This window comes from Bos mutus, chromosome 4 (assembly GCF_027580195.1).
Source record: "Bos mutus isolate GX-2022 chromosome 4, NWIPB_WYAK_1.1, whole genome shotgun sequence".
NCBI classification, from domain to species: domain Eukaryota; kingdom Metazoa; phylum Chordata; class Mammalia; order Artiodactyla; family Bovidae; genus Bos; species Bos mutus.
The window spans coordinates 21,462,655-21,483,115 of record NC_091620.1 but is presented as its reverse complement, the minus strand read 5'-3'; the positions used below and the strand labels follow the sequence as shown (position 1 = coordinate 21,483,115).

Sequence of the window (20,461 nt, the reverse complement as noted above, 5' to 3'; positions counted from 1 at the left end):
TCCCTGTTCTACTATTTTGAATCTTTTTACAATCAGAGCATGTGAAATCTCCTAGGGGAACAGGGTGTGCCAGGTAGTCCCCTGGTTTTAATCTGAAGTATATCAGGGCTTTCCTGATAGCTCAGTTGGTAAAGAATCCACCTGCACAGCAGGAGACCCCAATTCGATTCCTGGGTCAGGAAGATCCGCTGGAGAAGGGATAGGCTACCCATTCCAGTATTCTGGCCTGGAGAATTCCATGGACTGTATATAGTCCATGGGGTTGCAAAGAGTCGGACATGACTGAGCTACTTTCAATCCAATACAATATTGATTAAAAAAGAACATAAAAGTATCTTAAAACTATCACATTTATTTCTTCAGGTATGTCTAAAATATTGGCATATCTTAACCAGTGTGTATATATGTATTTTTTTTAATCCCTTTATTTTTCTTTCATGGATTTTCAGTTTTGTCAGTGTGTTTAAACTTTCCTGATATCCTGTCTTTCTGTTTACTAGTTTTTTTTAAGCTCTGTAAACTTTCTTCATAGTGGTCTACTCCCTCCAATTTTTAAGCTCAAATTCTCCTTTTGGTTGATCCTGTGAACTCTCCGTCATGAAGCCTTATTTTCTGCCAAGACTTGCAATCATTAACTGTGGTTTCCACTTCACCAGGAGCTGACTGCCTTGAGAAGCAAGGCAAGTTGTGGGTCATGGATGCCCAGGGCAGACTCTTAATAGTCTCTGCGAGGACCTTTGGGCTTTATCTGTACCAGATTAGTTTTTAAAATTTCAATTAACTTTAGAGAAAAATTGCAAAAATAGAGTGTTTCTGTATACCTTTTCCATAGCTTCCCCTAATACTAAAGTTAGCAAAACCAATAAAGGAAACTCTGTACAATACTGCTAACTACACTGTAGGCTGTATTTAGATTTCATCATTTTTTCCCACTGATAACCTTTTTTGTTGTCCAGAATCCTATGCAGGTTTCCACATTTCATTCCTTTGTTGAGTTCCTCTGTGTTTTGCAGTTCCTCTTGCTTTTCTCAGTTTCAAGGGGTTTTTATTTTCTTGAGTTTCGTAAACAACTCCAGGTTTATCCTATTACCCTTCAAGTTTGCATAGGATCTTCTCAGTTATCTTTCTAGATTATAGTCCTAATCTTTTAATTCCAAAATGAATCTGCTCTTAGTGGAAGCATCAATTTGATTAGTGGAGAGCCTGTAAAGCAAAACAGTGAGTTGAAAGGAGTGGCGCCAACCACCTTGAGTGACAACAATTCTGCAAATTCCATGCACTGAATAGACTACTTTCAACTTAATTCCTTGGAAAATGAAAGCATCAGGTGTTCTCACGACGGACACAAAAATCAGAGAACAAGAAACACTGCATTCAACTTTCACATTTTGCACATGAGAGAACTATCATGTTGCAAAGGAAATAAACAGAAAATATCACTTGACACCAATTCAGAGCATTTATTGACATTTCCATTTAAAATGCTAGGAAAGCTGTATAAATTGTAAACATGGAAACCAAACACTTGCATAAATTATTTCAAAAACTCTACAGCACATTAGAAAACAGTGCAGCTAATTGAAGGTAAGAAACATAACCAGCAAAGAGAAGAGAGAGCTTGATTACTAAATCATTTACCCATACTGAAATTTAAGGGCCCATTTGAGACCAGCAAACCATGATTGTCAAGTTCAAAGCTGCAGGATTGATGCCACGAGTGGCCTCAATTTACTCTGCATTTTTTCGTACATTAACACTCATAATCTAGGAATGAGAGTGCAGGAACTCAGAAGAACATGGACCTTAACAAAGTCGGAGGTGGCCAGTGGGCACACCAGAGCGCTCGGTTTGACAGCCTGTCCTGGAAGGGTGCAATTCACCCCACCTCCAACGCTCCCTAGACCATGCCCTGGAGGAAGGCAAAGTGGAGAGTTTCTACTCCCCTTTTCTGAAATTAACCCTCTGCTGCTTAGAGCAACCGAGCCCACTGGTTTGCCTCTGTTCCCCTAGGGCCCCCTCCTCCTTCCCCACATTTGCAGAACAGTACAGGGAGCCTGGCTAGAAGCTGACCCGGCACTATTCCAACCTTGCACACTCAAGGAGTCAAGTGATGAACGCTGGAAACCTGGTGGACATGAGAAGGGGCATTCATGACGTTCCAAGTTGTCCGGAAAGATTCCGTGGAATCAGGGATCGTGAGACCTAAATCACTTCAATTTTTCTCTTTGTCCCTTTTATTTATCCACTCTTTCTTTAAATGTGAAGTGGCCCCAGAGCAGAAAAACCCGCAGAAAGAAGGAAAAGCAGAATGCATGATGATCTACCCTGTGGGAAAGTAATTTCAAGAAGGGTGTCTCAGAGGGTGACATTCCTTCCTTCTTTCACTTGCTTGCTGGTTCCCAACTTTGTTTCATGTTTCCAAGGCATTTGATACTCTTTTGCTAAATGTCAACGCTGCTGGCGTGTTAAGATAAATTGTCAAGTGTACTGTTACACGCACAGCATGGAATTAGGATCGTACCGTGAGGTTTCAGTTTTCAAGTCTTTTTCATAAAATTAGAGAAACGAATCTTAAACACCTCTTAAACACCGCAAATCACCTCCAAGGGTATCAAAAGAAACCTGAAATGCACACACTCCCTGTTCACTAGGTCACAAGTGTGAGCCTAACACAGTGTATGAGTGTGTTACAGCAGCTGTTGATGGAAACCCCCCTCACCTGTTGTAAGAATATCCGTGACGGTGTCGGATTAAATGTAAAAATGAAGTTCAGTTTACCATCCCATAAAAACAAGCTTTGTGTTCAAATGGTCTCCTTGCAGGTGCAGAAGTGGACTTCCTCACGCTCCTGCCTGGAACAAAGGTGGCTTAGGTGGGCTCTGGAGTCTGGCTTTGGGGACCTGCTCTGGAGGTAGAAATGAAATGGCTAAAACATCTACAGCTACAGTGTGTGTGGTACTGAAGACTGGAACCCCCTCCCCACCCACCCAGAACCTTTCACCAGCTCTCCTTCCAATCAGCAAATTAATTCATGTCTAGGAAGCTCACAGGAAAGGGAGAGAGAGATGTATTTAATGATTAACTCCTGAATTAACTACAAATGCCAATCTGTGTCCGAGTGGTTGGTTTGGTCACTGGAGCACTAAGTTGTGCAAACGCAGTGAACACTGACCCTGCACACAGTTCAATGGGAGGCTCGTAAAGCACAGGATTACCTGTTTCAGCCCGCAGCCTCCAGGCGTCCCTTCACCTGTGCCCTGCATCACAGGCCTCATGCCCTGAAAAATCGTGGTTGGCAGAAACTGGCTTAGTCTGCAGCTCAAAAGCCACATATGACCAAAATGAAAAGACGCTCTGAAATTAAATACAATTTGGAGGAAAAGGTGTAGGTAGCTGTAAAGTCAAATATATTTACTTATAACCCATTGCGCTCCACAAAGGATCAAATGCGGCTGAATGACGGACCCTTGAGATCTGCGCTTAGCAGCAGACCTCGGCAGACGTCTTTCACACTTGACACTGGCCCTCTGGCAGTTCTGGGACTCCCCCGTCCCCTCTAGGACAGACGTGCTCCTCCGCAGACCTCCTCCCAGGCCTGGTCATTTTCTTGTTGGGTTCTTGCAGACGTTTCCTCAGACCCTCACTTCTTCCTCTTTACAAAACTCCTTTGATGGTGCAGTTAGGGATTTGGTCTCCGTATTGGAGAACAGGTTCAAGGTTATTTTCAACAGCAGCTTCACCACTTTCTCCATCCTTCCCCAGGCCCACTCTCAGCTCTTCCCACACCATCTCACCATGTGCCTGGGAAGCTCTTGTCTTCCGTGGCTTCTGATGTTGAGTTCTCCCCAAGACCCCACTGTTTTCCAAACGTGTAAGTTCCATTCCTCCTTCCAATGTACTTGTGTACTTGGGTGCATTTTACTGATGTTTAAACCATGTTATTTTTCCATCTCTTCCATCTTTTACACCAGAGGGTGTTGTCTGATTCAGATCCTAAGATCTCAGAAGGCAGGGCTCGTGTTTGGTGCCAGAAACAGCAGAAAATCCGAACAATGCATGAGAACTGAAAGTTAATGGTGAAGGAAGTGAATTGAAAGCAAATCGGGAGGGAGGAAGTGGAGTCCCACGGGGCCTCTGGTGTTGCTCTGGTTTCCTCCACGTGAACTCACTCACTGGGAGGTCACCGCAGATCAGACGGTCCATCCCAGCACCATCACACAGACAGCCCACATTCTCAGTGCGTTGTGCTCCCTCCTCAAGGGATGTCTGCCCACATGACCACACCTGATCCTTGCAATGAGAAATCCGGGGCGGGGGAGGCCCGTTCTCACGTGGCTGATGGGGAGAGTGAGGCTCAGACAAGGGGCCTGACACAGCCGGGCAGTGACTGTGCAGAATCTGAAAATGATCATTTCAACAAACAGTCTCCTCTAAAACTCTGACTCAAATGTATAGCTCTTGCTATTACCATGAGAACTTTTAAAATCAGAAAAAAAGAATAGACATAAAATTTCAGTTTTCATTTTGCAGTGTTTCAATAAATGGAACGCCAAAGCCACACAACTGTCATGAGGACCTCTCGTTTAAGTAGATTCCATTCACTGAGTGTCTGAAGCCCCACTCGGGATGGTGTTCCCACGACAGCTGGTATGTTCTGGGTCAGTTGACGGTAAAACTGAGTGCAAACTGAGTGTGCTTTACAACCAACGCAAGAGTGCTGGGGATCTCACCGGTCTGCTCACACCCACCACATACCACCATTTATGTTACATGTCATCTTTGGTCTTGACGTTGGTTTAAAAGTATATCCCTTCTAAGAAGAAAAATAGAGACAGAATCCCGTTTTGCTAGTTTGAAAGGCATCAAAACTGCTGTCGCAGCCCCATTTAAAACAGAGGCCCATTTCTGCCGCGTGCTAAGGAGGTAACCACATTTGTACACTCCAAGTGTGAACACTTAGGATACTGAGCAGGATGGGAGGGGAGGGGCTATCAGCTGGCCCTCAATCTGAAGTTGCCAAAAGGTGTCCGAAATAAAAATCTGCAAGAATCTCTGAAATTCTTCCTTACACATTCAGGATCCTGGTATTTCTGAATGACAGGCAAAGAGACCCCTCCACTCTGGGCAAGTCTGGTATTAAATCAAGACTGAGAGGTAAGAGATCAAGCCCATATGAGGGTCCTCTCTCCCCTGCTCTTTGGAGCCCAGGAAGGGTACCTGAAAAGGAGCTCCCATTACTTTATTTCATATTCTCAACAGACATCCTTCTCACCTCTCCTGTTTCAGAGGCATAAAGATAAAAAATGCCTACATTTTAATTTCCCAGAACTGACTCTCCCTGGATTGTGAGACGAGTCTACATAACAGGCTTAATGCAGGAAGGGCAGAAACATAACACTGGAGCCCAATGGTTACACTTTGGGGAACTATTTTAGCTGCTTTGGGATTCTTAAAATCTGACACAGATACAGAGATTTTGATTAGTCAGAGCCCCAGATTCTGCCTGTGTATATGTTGTTTAATTAAAGATATTAATTGAGCTAATAAAAAAGGATTCATGGCAAAGTGTTATCTGCATCTGTTCTTCTTCATTTCACTCAGGTCCCAGAAAACAGAACAGCCCTTGTTACTCTAGTCCTCACTCCACTTCGGGAGGTGGAGAGATAGTCCCTTCAGGAGGCAATCTCAAGTGAGAGGACCCCTCCGTCAGGCCCAAAGGGGGTTTCAACAGTCACTCAGCACAGTTATACACAATGAAATCAGAAATTAGGAGCAACTCTTTCTCCCTCGTGGTCTCAAAGCTCCTCTTTCCTTTCTTGGCTCATTACAAAGAGGCTCAACAGAACTCATTTCCAGGTCTCGAACATAGGGAATGCGATTACCACAGATGCATTCACAAATAACTAACCATTCGGTGGTCCTAGGAACTGTGACAAAGCATTTTTGCTTATGTAAGATTCCTCATTCAAAGTTGGGAGCAACGTATCAGCAAAGTGCCAGGATTCGTCGGGGCCTCCTCAAAGCCTCATTCGATAGGACTGGCCTTGATGAAGATGTACTCAGATGAAATGCAATAGGCAGTTACCTCTGCCAATCAACAAATGGCAAATACAATTAAAGAGTGTAAATCTAAACTTTGATATGTACTTTGAATAACCAAATAAATATTAAGCTTTTCCTATGTGGAGAGGCTTTTTCCCTCCTCTTTCTAGAACAAAATGAAACCTTCCACATGTTCTTCCATTGAGAAAGCCAAAGTTGCATTTCACAGACAAGGTGAAGGGGCTCTTGGAGCTGTAGCACCAGAAGAAGGAAAATGCAGTTGATGGCTTCGTTTTGAATCATCAGGCTCTACAATCTATCATTTGGTTTCTCACTAGTAGCTTTTTAAATTCCCAAACAGTCTTAGTATTCATGTTGTTAATATTACTATTAAAAGAAGTTCCTAAGGAGGAAAAAGAGGGTGAAAATCAAGCAGTTAATAAAATGTCTTCAAAACTCTTTTCTCAGAAAACAAAGCAGCAGGTTCATCGTACAAACCAGTCTGAGTCACATCTTCCCACGGAAATACTAGGTTCCTTTAATCCCTACACCATCTACACATTTTCATCTTTCACCTTAAAAAAAAAAAAAAAAAAAGAGACTAACTTAGGAATTTCATTAGCTTAGAATTGTGGTTGGTCTTTTGTGAAGTGCTGCTGGCTTTTGGCCAAAAGTACATAAATTTCAACTGAACCTAGGTGGTCACAAAACTGCCAACATATGAAAAGCATCATGGGCTGTCACGTGACTTGGGGCATTTTCTAAAATTGCAACCTGTTCCCTTAGTTGGGCCCCTCGCCCTGGAGATGCTCCTTCTATTAAAAACACCTGCTCAGTTGACTTCCTTTTAGTCTTGCTTCCACAGGAAGCAGATACTTGGCAAATGTGCAAGGTGAGGCTGATCAGCTGTGGAAGTTCTGCACGGCGGTCTGCTTCTGCGAGAGCCGGAGGAGCTCCTCGCGGATCGCTTTGATGAGAGAGGCTGAGGAGTGGCTGGGCTGGAGGTCTTCCGTGGAGCTGGTGGGGTAGGCCAATCCAGCACCCGGCAGCCCCCTGTGAGGGAGGTTCCCGGGAGGAGCTGAGGGCTCCCGGCCTGAAGTCCTTGGCACCTGGAACAGTGGTGATGAATACTCCTGATGTCCGAGCACGTGTGTCTGAAAAACCACAGCAAACACAGGAAAACAGGAGGGAAGATCAGAGGCAAACTGGCATCCAACGCTCTCCACCCACCTCCCAACCAACAACTCAGCCTCCCACCACCAGAACGCAAAGACGTAACTGCGGAGAAATTGTGCAAGGGAAAGTAGTCCAATAAAGAAGCCCCTGAACTTAATTTAAAAAAGACGCTTACTCCTTGAAACAAAAGTTATGACCAACCTAGATAGCATATTGAGAAGCAGAGACATTACTTTGCCAACAAAGGTCTGTCTAGTCAAGGCTATGGTTTTTCCTGTGGTCATGTATGGATGTGAGAGTTGGACTGTGAAGAAGGCTGAGAGCTGAAGAATTGATGCTTTTGAACTGTGGTGCTGGAGAAGACTCTTAAGAGTCCCTTGGACTGCAAGGAGATCCAACCAGTCCATTCTGAAGGAGATCAGCCCTGGGATTTCTTTGGAGGGAATGATGCTGAAGCTGAAACTCCAGTACTTTGGCCACCTCATGCGAAAAGTTGACTCATTGGAAAAGACTCTGATGCTGGGAGGGATTGGGGGCAGGAGGAGAAGGGGACAACAGAGGATGAGATGGCTGGATGGCATCACTGACTCGATGGACGTGAGTCTGGGTGAACTCAGGGAGTTGGTGATGGACAGGGAGGCCTGGCGTCCTGCGATTCATGGGGTCACGAAGAGTCGGACACGACTGAGGGACTGACCTGAACTGAATTGAACTATACACACTTGATTAAAGACAGAAAGAATGAACGTGCAGTTGGCCCCACTGGCTAATCCCTGTGCTGCCATGTGTGGAAGGAGAGTGGGCCACTGGGGAGCCAGGAAGGGCCCTGAAGAGCTGGACCGGGAGGGAGGCTGGAGCATCCCAGAGAGGGCAAGGTCTGATAAGGATGTCTGCTCAGAGGGATAAGCAGAAACTGGCAGATAGACTGATGGGAAGAGCAACTGCCTTTGCTCTGAGTCTGGAACCCAAGGAAGGGGTGATGAGAACACATATGGGGCCCGTGGAACGGCAACAAGATCACAAAGTCATCTTCCATCCTATCTGTCTGTCTGTGTGTCTATGTGTCAGTGCTCTGCACAGCTTTTTTTTTTTTTAAGCTATCTGCACAAAAGCATACACTAGCTTTGCTGACATTGGCAAAATATGGATTAACTGGGCATTCCTTTGATAAGAATTATACTTTTCAGTGATTTTTTTTCGTATTTTTTCAGTGAAAAAAAAATCTCTTTATACACACATACACATACTACATCTGTGATTTCACTTGTGGTAAGAGCAACTCGATAGCCTGGTAAACAGGACATTTGAGCCCTGGAATAACTTCCACATTTCACTTCTGCAAACTGTGACCAAGAGGCCCTCAAAAAGTGCACATTGGATTTGATGGGAAAACCCAAAACAACTCAGGAAACTAAGCCAGGCACAGAAAAAGCAAAACGTCAGCAAAGGTAAAGTGCAGACCTGAGACTGTAACGCATGCATGCACGTCTCTTCAGTCATGTCCAACTCTTGGGACCCCATAGACTGTAGCCCACCAGGCTCCTCTGTCCATGGGATTCTCCAGGCAAGAATACTGGAGTAGGGTGCCATTTCCTACTCCAGGGGATCTTCCTGACCCAGGGATCGAACTCACGTCAATCCAAGTTTAACCAAGTTGACCCAAGTTCAACCCCTGAGTCGGGAAGATCCCCTAGAGGAGGAAATGGCAACCCACTCCAGTATTCTTGCTTGGAGAATCCCATGAACAGTGGAGCCTGGCGGGCAACAGTCCATAAGATCACAAAGAGTCGGACACAACTGAAGCAACTTGGCATGCATGCATGACTGTGTGAAAAGAAAAATACACTCAAGGAGGAAAAAAGTGACGGAGCTTAAAACTTCATGCAGGTTTTAAAGCGAGATCTCCCACGCAGAAGCAGCAGCAGCTATACCATTTACCATTTGAACCATGCTTAAGTGGTTTTAAATACATTCACACTATTATGCAACCTTCACATCATTCGTCCCCATAGCTCTTTTCATCTTATAAAACTGAAATCCATATCCATCGTGTCTGAATTCTCAGCGATGATCCCAACACAAGATACTCACAGCCTCTCTCCGGCCAGCTTCGTCCTCCCCATAGGCAGGCCAACTTGGCCCCCCATACTGGCCGCCTCTGCTGGGTGGGATTTCCACTGGCTGAGCTCCGATTCTGCTGGCGATTCCCACCTGCGTCAGGTGCTGGATCTGAGAGCCTGGAGGAACACAGGGAGGGGCCCAGTGAACACCAGCAAGGGAGTGGAAGGCTACTCAAGTGAGATACTCTGGTTCTGACCTCGGCACGCCCTGGGGACATGAGCATTGTTCAAATGTGGCACCAATTCTACCCCCAGAAAAGACACTTCCTAAGAAAACCAGACCTGAGCTTCTGGGCTTGTGGGCTTTTACTTTCTCTCAATACAGTGGCTATTAGTGATGTTTCTATTTTCCTGGTCAGACATCAAAAGACGGGGAATAAAGGGGATAATGGAGGGCCCTTCCATTCATTTCTGTTGAGGCTACAGATAATGGGGACCTTATTCATTCAGAAAAAAAGGAGTGAAAAGTTTTGGAGCCATAAAGAAGCTGAAACCTAGTTCTTCCTTGCTTATGATTTTCAGACTCACAAGGAAATGAAAATGCAATATGCCTTTTTTTAAAAAAAAAAACAGGCAGAGTGTGTATTTGAGTTCAAAATGTTAAAGTACATTTTTGTTATATTCACATTGTTTTCAAAATTTAGTCATATCATAATTAAAAATTTAAACTATCCATGACAAATGGGCACTTGCCGAGAGCATGAGCCAGCGACTGAACAACTAGGGCATTTGTCACCTGCCTCTGAGGAGACCGAACCCTGTGCTATTGCAGCTGTTGACCTTCAACACCCCAAGGGAGTTCAGGGTGGAGTGAGGCACTCTGTGCTCCAGGGAATCTGGTGGAACAGGTCTTTAGATAGTTAGGTATTTTCAGGAACTGATTTCATGATCCCAATCTTTGCATCTCCTCATATCTAGAAAAGCACTAAATCCCTTCATGATGACATCAGCTCCCGGGGACTAGCAGAAAACCTCTTGTAAAGTAAGTGCCTGGTTGCACTGAACTCCCCTTTCACCAAATCATATATTGACCTTCCCCCGCTGTCTCTTTGAAGCAGTTTCTCAGAGCTATCTGAGGTGCTGTCTCCCAGGCTATAGTCCTCATTTCACCCGAAATAAAACTCACCTCTCAAGTTGTCCCTCTTTTTCAGTCGACAAAGCCACCCACCCAACCTCTTCATCGAGGTATACTGAAGCAAAGACAGATGATCTCTAGCGCTCATTCTACACTTAGGCACACCATGGCCTTGTGTGGCTGTGAAAGCTAGCCTTTAAATAACATATTTTTCTCTCCCATCAACTTTGGCATATGGAAATAACCCTATTCAACAGATCAAGGGAGAAAAAAAACAGATCTTCAAATGCTGTGAAATAAAACATTGATTTCCAAATGCACCTGGGATTGTCTCATTCATCTGGAATGCTCAGGCTAGTCCCACAAAGGTTCAGGGTTTTCCAGAGGTAAGACCTCTCCATCTTCCAGGCTGTTCCTACTCTAGTTACCTAATTAACAGCCTCTGTTAATCAAATACTTTTTTAAAAAATGTACTCTACAGGAGCACTTGTCCTGAAGCATTTGTTACTGAAGATTCCTAACACTATTAAAATTCTTAGAACCATCAGACAATGGACATTGCCCAACAGACATTGTTTGAGCAAATCTTGCAAAAGACGGAAATGCAGCACAGTGTTCGTCATCACTTGTGAAGGTTCAGACAACCTCACAGGGAGAAAAGCACACCTTTGTGTTAGACTTGCAACAGCAGTTGAAATCATAGTTGAGACATGATTCTGTATTTTGCTTTGTTCACTTAACGAGGCAGCACAGGCTCCCTCATGATTCAAGTGGCCCACCACCCCTCAGCAGGCAGGGGTTTGCATTCCAGCTCAACCACTGACAAGCCTGTGACCTTGGACACCCAGTAATCTTTCCAGCTGAGACTCAATGCCTCACTTTTCAAATGGAGATTAAAAAAAAAAATCTATCTCACAGTGCTATTTCAAGGATTAAAAGAGACAAAATAGGTCAAGTACCAAATGCATAGGAGGCAATCAGAAAATCTGAAATTCCCTTTTTCTGGCTCTGAGCTCTTCATTTTAGATAGCTGTACAAGTTTACTCGCTGATGCCCTTATAACTCGGTATTGAGGGAGCTCACAGTTGTTTGCTATTCTGAACAATGCTTCAATAAACATCCTTGCACATGTAGTTTTTCTCCAATATTTTGGATCTCCTCGGGGGACAGGGAGGAGCCCATATTCCCAAATTACCAAGTCAAAGGCTCATCAAGTTATATTGCCAAGCTGCTTTCCAAAAAGTTAATGATTTACACCATCACCAGAAATAAGAGTAGTAATAATAGCAGCTAATAAATATTACAATTTATGATATTCCAGGCACTGGCACCCCACTCCAGTACTCTTGCCTGGAAAATCCCATGGACAGAGGAGCCTGGAGGGCTGCAGTCCATGGGGTCGCTGAGGGTCGGACAGGACTGAGCGACTTCACTTTCACTTTTCACTTTCATGTACTGGAGAAGGAAAATGGCAACCCACTCCAGTGTTCTTGCCTGGAGAATCCCAGGGATGGGAGAGCCTGGTGGGCTGCTGTCTACGGGGTCGCACAGAGTCGGACACGACTGAAGTGACTTAGCCATAGCCGTAGGCACTATTTTAAGCACTTTATATCTGTTATCTTCTAAGACTGTTCTTTTAATGATGATTTGAAAGAGAGGACAGAAAAAACGTAGAACAGTTTCATGTTGTCACCAGCTTCCCCTGACCTTCCACTGCCGACTCTGCCCGTGAGTGACTGCAGAGACAGGACAGGCACAGAGGCATGCGGAAATGACACGGACATTTTAGAAAAGAGAAGAAGATCAAGGCAAAGGTAGAAGGGGAAAAACGAGGGAAGTAAGGCTCGAGGACAAAACCGTGGTTGTACCCTCCCAGAAATGACCAAATAAAACACTAATCTCCCTGTAGTCACCGTGGATCAACTTTAGAAACTGCCTTCCTTAAAATAAACGCTTGTTTTCATGCCATCGTAAGCACTCAGAAATAGGTGTTTCTGTTTCACGGTAAGTTTTCAAAAACGTTTTCCCTGGAAGACATGTGCTGGGAATTTCACATGAAGGGACTGTTTTCGAGACTCTGACTCAGGAACAAATCGGAGGCCCCAGGTCTTGGGATCTCAGCCACTCTGTCCTTTCCCACCTCCCAGCCATGCATCTCCAACAGGATCCGAGGGAACATAGCTCTTACCGCCAGAAGAGGCCAGGGCTGGGATGCTGACACCCGGAAGTCTAAAATGTTCTCTGCAGAACTTAGCCAGAAAGAAATGCCCACGTGTACCTGTGGTGCCCCCAACAGGCCGAGGCCGGGCCACTGACGGCCCCTCCTCAGAGTAGATCCCTCGGGCAGCAAATGAGGTGGCTTCAGATGATGCTTGGGGCTGTGGGGGCTCGGGAGGCACCAGCTCCGAAGACTGCAGCAAACCGGGTCCAAAACTGGGTCTGAAGGCGAAGCACACCCAAACATTAGGACCACACTTGCCTGGTTCTGGTATTTTATTAGGTCCACCCTCAGCCCTGAAGCAATATAAGACCTATGTGTCTGTTGGCTTATTAGCCATCTCTTCTCCCAGAACATGGGCTCCCCGAGGACAGGGACTCTACTTGCTCCTGACAAATCTCCTGTGCTACAAACTGTATATATACCGTCCAGTACACATGCAGGAACACAGCTGATGCTTGACTAATCTGCCAGATGACTGGAGAAAAAATGCTCTAGTTTACAGACCCAAAAAGGGTGCATCTCAAGCTCCAGGGCACGTTCATCTCTAGCAGTCGACTAAAGGAGTGGATCTCAACCCTGGCTATATATTAGGGTTATCTGGGGAACCCACACCACACCCCAGACCTCCAAAAAATAGAATCTTTAGACATAGGACCCACACCATGGTAGTTTTTAAAGCTCCACTGATGTCCCTGAGTTTCATCAAGGCTGAAAGCTAGTGCTCTAAAGCAGGGATTCTCAAACTATTTAGTCTCAGGACGTACTTGCATTCATGAAAATAAGGACTCACAAGTGAAAGTAAAAGTCGCTCAGTAGTGTCTGACTCTTTGCAACCCCATGGGCTATTCCATGGAATTCTCCAGGCCGGAATACTGGAGTGGGTAGCCTTTCCCTTCTCCAGGGGATCTTCCCAACCCAGAGATCGAACCCAGGTCTCCAGAATTGTAGGTGGATTCTCTATCAGCTGAGCCACAAGGGAAGCCCAAGAATTCTGGAGTGGGTAGCCCATCCCTTCTCCAGTGGATCGTCCCGACCCAGTAATTGAACCGGGGTCTCCTGCATTGCAGGCGAATTCTTTACCAACTGAGCTAAGAGTGAAGGATTCACAAGAGCTTTTGTTTATTTGGCTTCCCTGGTGGCTCAGATGGTAAAGAATCCGCCTGCAATGCAGGAGTCTGGGGTTCAGTCCCTGGCTCAGAAGATCCCCTGGAGGAGGGTATGGCAACCCATTCCAGTATTCTTGCCTGGAGAATTCCACGGACAGAGGAGCTTGGCAGGCTACAGTCCACAGGGTCACAAAGAGTCAGACACAACTGAGTAACTAACACTTTCAAGAGTTCTTGTTTATGTGGAGCATATCTACAGATAAATATCATGTTCAAAATTAAAACAGAGCAAATGAAAAATTCATTTAAAAATAACAATATTCAACCTATTACGTGTCAACATTTTTCACAGAATTAACTAATACTGGAGTGGGTAGCCATTCCTTTCTCCATGGAATCTTCCTGACACAGGGATCAAACCTGGGTTTCTTGGATTGCAGGTGGATTCTTTACCATCTGAGCCACCAGAGAAGCCCATATTTTCCTACATGCCCCCCACCCAAATTTAATGAGAAGTGTTCTACGTTTTTAAAAAAATTCCTTAATAGAAGATATCTGGATTCTCCTACACTTTGTATTCAATCAGTTTCCATCAGTTATTTTATGAAGAAAAGCATAAATATGTAGTTGGGAAAAGGAGGAAGATTTTAATAGCCGACCAAATAATATTCAAATAGTATTTTGGTTAAATATTCTTCTCTGAAACCACACCAAAACTCAACAATATTTCCTATGAAGGTTAGTGGCAATATTGACTCTGAAACTATCAATGAACTTTTCATCTTCTGTTATGTTAAAACTACTGGGCTTCCTTGCACTTTGAATAGACTTATGCATGATTGTATGACATTGCTCATTTGAAAATAATGGTTCACTGAATTATGCAGACTTTCTTGATATTGACACATTTTATTTTGCAGTAACCCAAAATCACATTCATTAATATCACCATCGAGCTCATCAGAAAAGGCTTTAAGTACTAAGAAACTGTCCGTTTCACCGTGGCAGACAAGTTTGTAAAATTTTAATTTCCAATTGAAAACTTAATTTGATCACTGGCAATAACTGCTGTCAGTTGTTTTCCTGCCCACTGCTCATTTTCAAAGCCAAACACTCAAGTCCACAGGCTGTTTGTTCAAGCAAAAACACGGCAACAGTTAGATCAGTTCTCTGATCAGCATAATCAGAGGCCATAATCAGCAAAAGTGCTTTATATGTGTCTCCTCTCCTGTCATCCAGACTGTTAAGAGACTCTAGGGTTTAGGTTTAATAAAATAAATTTTGGGGCTTCCCTGGTGGTCCCGTGGTTAAGAATCTGCCTGCCCATGCAGGGGACACAGGTTTGATCCCTGGTCTGGGAAGATCCCACATGCCATGGAGCAACTAAGCCCATGCACCACAATTACTGAGCCCTTGCCTCTAGAGCCCACAAGCCACAGCTACTGAAGAGCCCGTGCTCCACAACAAGAGGAGCTACTGCCATGAGAAGCCTCCACACCACAATGAAGAGTAGCCCCTGCTCTCCACAACTAGAGAAAGCCTGCACAGCAGTTAAGACTCACCACAGCCAAAAATAAATAAATCTTTAAAATTTATTTTTACTGTTTCAATGATATACTAACATAAAACTGGCATTTAAAAAAATGCTGTAAAAAATAAAAATAAAAACATCTGTGATTGCCCAGCAGTGAGGAAGACTGGAATGAGTCCTTGAACAGCTAGGTGTCACTGTCTGGATTCAAGCCAAGGCACCACAGCTTCACCCACCACTGCATTCATACCTCCGTACAAAGGTCAAAGCAATGAGAAAAGTCAGATGACATCTTCAAATTATTATAAAAATAGCTTTGACCTCACAGACCTCCCTCAACAGGCCTCAAGGACCCTCTAAGGATCTGAGAATCTCACCCTGAGAACCACTCTTTTAAAGATACTCAAAAATTAAAAAAAAAGAATGATGGTTTAGTTATAATTCCTTGCAAATGACAGTTAACCAGTAATTAATAGATTAAAACTTGGATTGCATGGAGATCAAACCAGTCCATCCTAAAGGCAATCAGTCCTGAATATCCCTTGGAAGGACTGATGCTGAAGCTGAAGCTCCAATACTTTGGCCACCTGATATGAAGAAGTGACTCATTGGAAAAGACCCTGATGCTGGGAAAGACTGAAGGCAGGAGGAGAAGGGGATGACAGACGATGAGATGGTTGGATAGCAGTACTGACTCGATGCACATGAGTTTGAGCAAGCTCCAGCAGTTGGTGATGGACAGGGAAGCCTGGCATGCTGCAGTCCATGCGGTCGCAAAGAGTCGGACATGACTGAGCACCTGAACTGACTAATAGATTAAACCAGTTTGATGAGAAAGTACACCAACTTGCTCTGATTCTACACTGTCATTTCTGGAGTACAGTCCATAAACTGAAACCCAGGCAACCTGTATTACTCTCTTTAAATAACTGCTGCTGTTTCTGACTGACCTCAGAAAGAGGTGTCTGACATCTCTGACCTTACAGATCTAAGAGCTTAACCAATACACACTCCTCCTTCCAGCCCTGTAAACTAGAGCTCACCTAAACTAATTATAATCTCTGGACCATTAACCTAGGAACAAGAGCTTGCCTTTTTATTAATGATTTCTGCTTTATCCAATCAATTAGCACCCTCCTGCTTATATCTACACCCCTTTCATCCTAAACTGTATACTCAGAGAGTTCTGTGTGATCCAAATACTCTAATTTACCTTGGGTGACCATAAAATTTAGCATCCAAACCAGAACACTTTTGAGAGTGGAATTTACAATTATGCTGAACAACAGGAATAAATTAGGATTGAACCAGGCAAAACCAGATCACGTGGCCCCCCGAGCATTAGCTTTTGCCCTGGATCATCGAGTCTCCACCTGTTCCCTTTACTTTGTTGCTTCTGGACCACAAAGCAGTGCGTGGAGAAGGGGAGGAGGGCTGGCGAAAAACAAAATCCTCTGAAAATGAGGGCAAATAAAGAGAAAGTAAGGAGAAAGCAGATAACACTCCTACTTCTGTGTGACTAGAGGGAGAGCTGAATCATTCAAGGGATAGTTGAATGTGATTTCTGAGACTAAGTCTTTATTACAATTCCTTCATTGTAATAAATCAATTGTCTATTCACATGTGGGTCTGATTATGAATGCTCTTTTCTGCTCTGTTGGTCTACTTGTCTTGCTTTACAGCAACACCACACTCCTCATTCCTTGACAGTAATTTGCAACATTTAGAATATAGTCCTAACATCTTACTCTTCTTTCTCAAAGTGTCTTGGCTACTCTTGGCCCCTTGCATATCTACATATGTTTTAGATGAGTTCGTCTATTTCCACATATTAAAAAATGCAACAGAGACAGCAAAAGACACAGATATAAAGAACAGACTTTTGGACTCTGTGGGGGAAGGCGAGGGTGGGATGATTTGAGAGAACAGCATTGAAACATGTATATTACCATATGTGAAACAGATGACCAGTCCAAGTTCGATGCATCAAACAGGGCACTCAAAGCCGGTGCACTGGGACAGCTCAGAGGGACGGGATGGGGGTTCAGGACAGGGGAACACATGTACACTTGTGGCTGATTCATGTCAGTGTGTGGCCAGAACCACTACAATATGGTAAAGTAATTAGCCTCCAATTATAATAAATGAATTAATTTAAAAAAAATAAATAAAAAATGCAATAAACTATTGGGATTTTGAATGGGACTACAATGACTCTGTAGACCATTTGGGGAGATTTGACATTTTAAAAATATTGAGTTGCACAATCCATGAATATCTTTCTTTAGAAGGCTTGACTATCTTCAGTTAGATTTATCCTGAGGTATTTCATATTTTTGAATGCTATTTTATATAGTACCTTTAAATTTTTTTTATTTTCTGTCATTGCTCATGAATAGAAGAGATTTTTGTATACTGGTCTTATAATGTATACTGATCTTGTTCATCTTGGTATCCAACTACTTTGTAATTTAATTATTAAGATCTTGCTATTTAGCCATCTTGCTAAAGTTCCTTAATACTAACAACTCATGTGTTGACATTTTAGGATTTTTCTACTACAAAAGTATATCATCTGTTAATAATAACAGTGTTAATTTTCTATTTGAATTCCTTAATCTTTCTGTTACTTTTTCTTGCGTTATTATACTGGCTAGGATGGCCAGGGCAATGCTGAATAGAAGTAATGCAAGCAGGCAACTTTGTCTTGCTTTTGCTCTCAAAGGGAAAGTTTTTAACATTCTACCATTAACCAGTATTTGCCAAGATACTTTTATCAGATTCCTATCTCTATGCTTCTATTCTGTGTTTACAAAGATTTCTACTATGAATGGATGTTGAACTTTATCAAATGTTTTATCTATTGAAATGAGAAGATTTTCCTCCTTTATTCACTTCGAAGTGGTGAATTATAATGATTTTTTAAAATATTACATTACTCTTGTCCTGCTGGAAAAAAATCCAATTTGATTATGATGTGATAGCGTATTGTATTATATTATACACTTGCTAATATACAGGTTCAAATTTTTGGCATCTATGTTCATGAATGAAAGTGGCCTTTAATGTTTCCTGCCTTGCAATGTCCTTGTCCTTTCTGTTTTTGGTTATCAAGGTTATGCTGGTCTCATAAAATGAGTCAGGGAGTGTTTTCTTTTTTTCTGTTCTTTAGGAGAGTTTGTATGATACTGGTATCTTTTCTTCCTTCAGTGTTTGGTAGAATTTACTGTTGAAGCCACTGGGCCCTAAAGTTTTCTTTGTAGAAAGAATTTTAATAATGATTTTAATCTCTTTAATAGTTATAGGACTATTCAGGTCTTCTCTTTCTAGGAGTTTTTCAAAGAACTAACTTTCAGCTTTGCTGATCTTCTCTAGTATGGCATTTGTTTTCTACTTCACTGATTCTATTCTTATTTTTATTATTTCCTTCCTTCTACTTCCCTAGGTTTTAAGACTTTTTTTCATATGAACCATTTTAAAAGTCTTTATTGCACCTGCTACACTATTGCTTCTGTTGTTTATGACCTGGTTTTTTGGCCATAAGGCACAGGGGATCTTTGCTCCCTTACCAGGGAATGAATCTGCACCCCCTGCATTGGAAGGTGGAGCCTTAACCAATGGACCACCAGTGAAGTCCCCCCAAAACTTCTGATACAGTGCATTTTTAGGACTCCAAATCTCATGAGTCTTGTCAAAAGTTTTGCTCAGCGTCTCAGCCACCTTGTCTGGAATCAGCAGTATCCGTGGGAGAAAGTGGACCCAAAAGCAGGGTTCACTTCTCTGGATTTGCTAGATCTTGGCTCCATTCTGTTTCACTGCCCTGATGGCTACCTGGTGTTTTGTTTTTGTTCTTAAATCTTGTCCAGCTTTTCCAGTTATCATGAGCAAATTATCTAGTCCGTCATTACTAGAAGCAGGACTTAAATTCTAACTTTTTTCCTCCTCTTCTGGTTACACCAAGATGACACTCAACTCAGAGTTTCATTTCTGTTCATATTAGCTAAAAGAAACAAAGCTGCAAAAGTTAAGAAAGAGCCTATGTGAAAAAATCCTGATACATTTTCTCCTAAAAACCTTACCTAGGTAATGGGCCTGATGGGGGAGTCATTCCATAGTCTTCATATCTCTGGAAGAAATTCAAAAGAAGATGAAGATTAACATTCAATCCTTATTATGAAGTGACAACAGCAAACTTGGAAATTTAGATTTGCAGGATCAGCTTCCAAGAGATTTATTTTCTCATAAAAAGTTAGCATGCTTTCATGGCATTCTGCCACCATGTAATGCTAGAAGCTTCAGTTTGGGGAACTGGGCTAATACACAACCAGCTTCCAGATCTTTCTTTCTTTTGTAAAAATATTAACAAGAGACAGGGTTCCTGCACCTGCCCTTCCCTACAGGCTTATCCTCCACAAACCTGTATCTTCTGCTAATCCGATGGGCCTTCATTGCCATATTTAGTGTAAATGACTCCATCAACACGGACCATAACGGTCACCAGATCTAGTGGGCACCTATTTGCAATTCAGATACACTCAAGAAACTAAACAATGCAAAAGTTGTTCCATGTTGTCCAATGCTATAAAAGAGAGAGAGATACTAAAAGATGAAGTAAACACATTCCGTTATGAATAATACCAAGGAGGTCCAGCCGTACTCCCTGCCCTTAAATTCCATAAGATGTCCATGTATCCTTCAATCCTCTCTTCTTATTTGAACTAATCTGCACTAACCAAGTGCTCTTTGACTAAAGCAAGATGGCACCAAATTTAAAGAAATCTAGACTTATGTTGCATTCCTCATGAAATCAATATATCCTAACCCTAGCATAGTTGGGACTCGGACTTTTAACACTTCTTTTCGACAACTATGTATCATGATTTTGGAGTCAGATATTTCAGTAGGATAGTAACTCTGGACAGCATCATACCCAACTCCACTCAGTTTACATTTCTGGCTCCAGGATAGGAGTTCCATATTAAGTTACTACATCAGCCTTGCTTCTGGACTTGCTCTCATATGAGATTTTTTTTTTAAGCTGCCATTTACTGAATTATTATTTTGCTATGCACTATATGAACACTGATTCAGGTCCTCAGCAATGCTAAAAAGTGTTCACTACCTACTGTTTACAGATGAAACCAAAACACAAAGAAATTAAACAATGTCCTTCTAATCTATCTTTCTGAC

At 42.9% G+C, this 20,461-nt stretch overlaps 1 protein-coding gene across 1 annotated transcript in view; it reads right to left on the bottom strand.

The window, feature by feature from the left end:
- Window positions 1–1,227: 1,227 nt before the first annotated feature.
- The window catches only part of KIAA1549 (KIAA1549 ortholog), a 126,329-nt gene continuing 107,095 nt past the window's right edge, over window positions 1,228–20,461 (bottom strand). The window contains exons 17-20 of the mRNA XM_070369200.1: window positions 19,351–19,397; window positions 12,692–12,852; window positions 9,310–9,455; window positions 1,228–7,196 (exon numbers count right to left, since the gene is read on the bottom strand). Coding sequence (XP_070225301.1) covers window positions 6,945–7,196; window positions 9,310–9,455; window positions 12,692–12,852; window positions 19,351–19,397 — 606 coding nt within the window. The 3' untranslated portion in view covers window positions 1,228–6,944. The remainder of the gene's footprint in view (window positions 7,197–9,309; window positions 9,456–12,691; window positions 12,853–19,350; window positions 19,398–20,461) is intronic.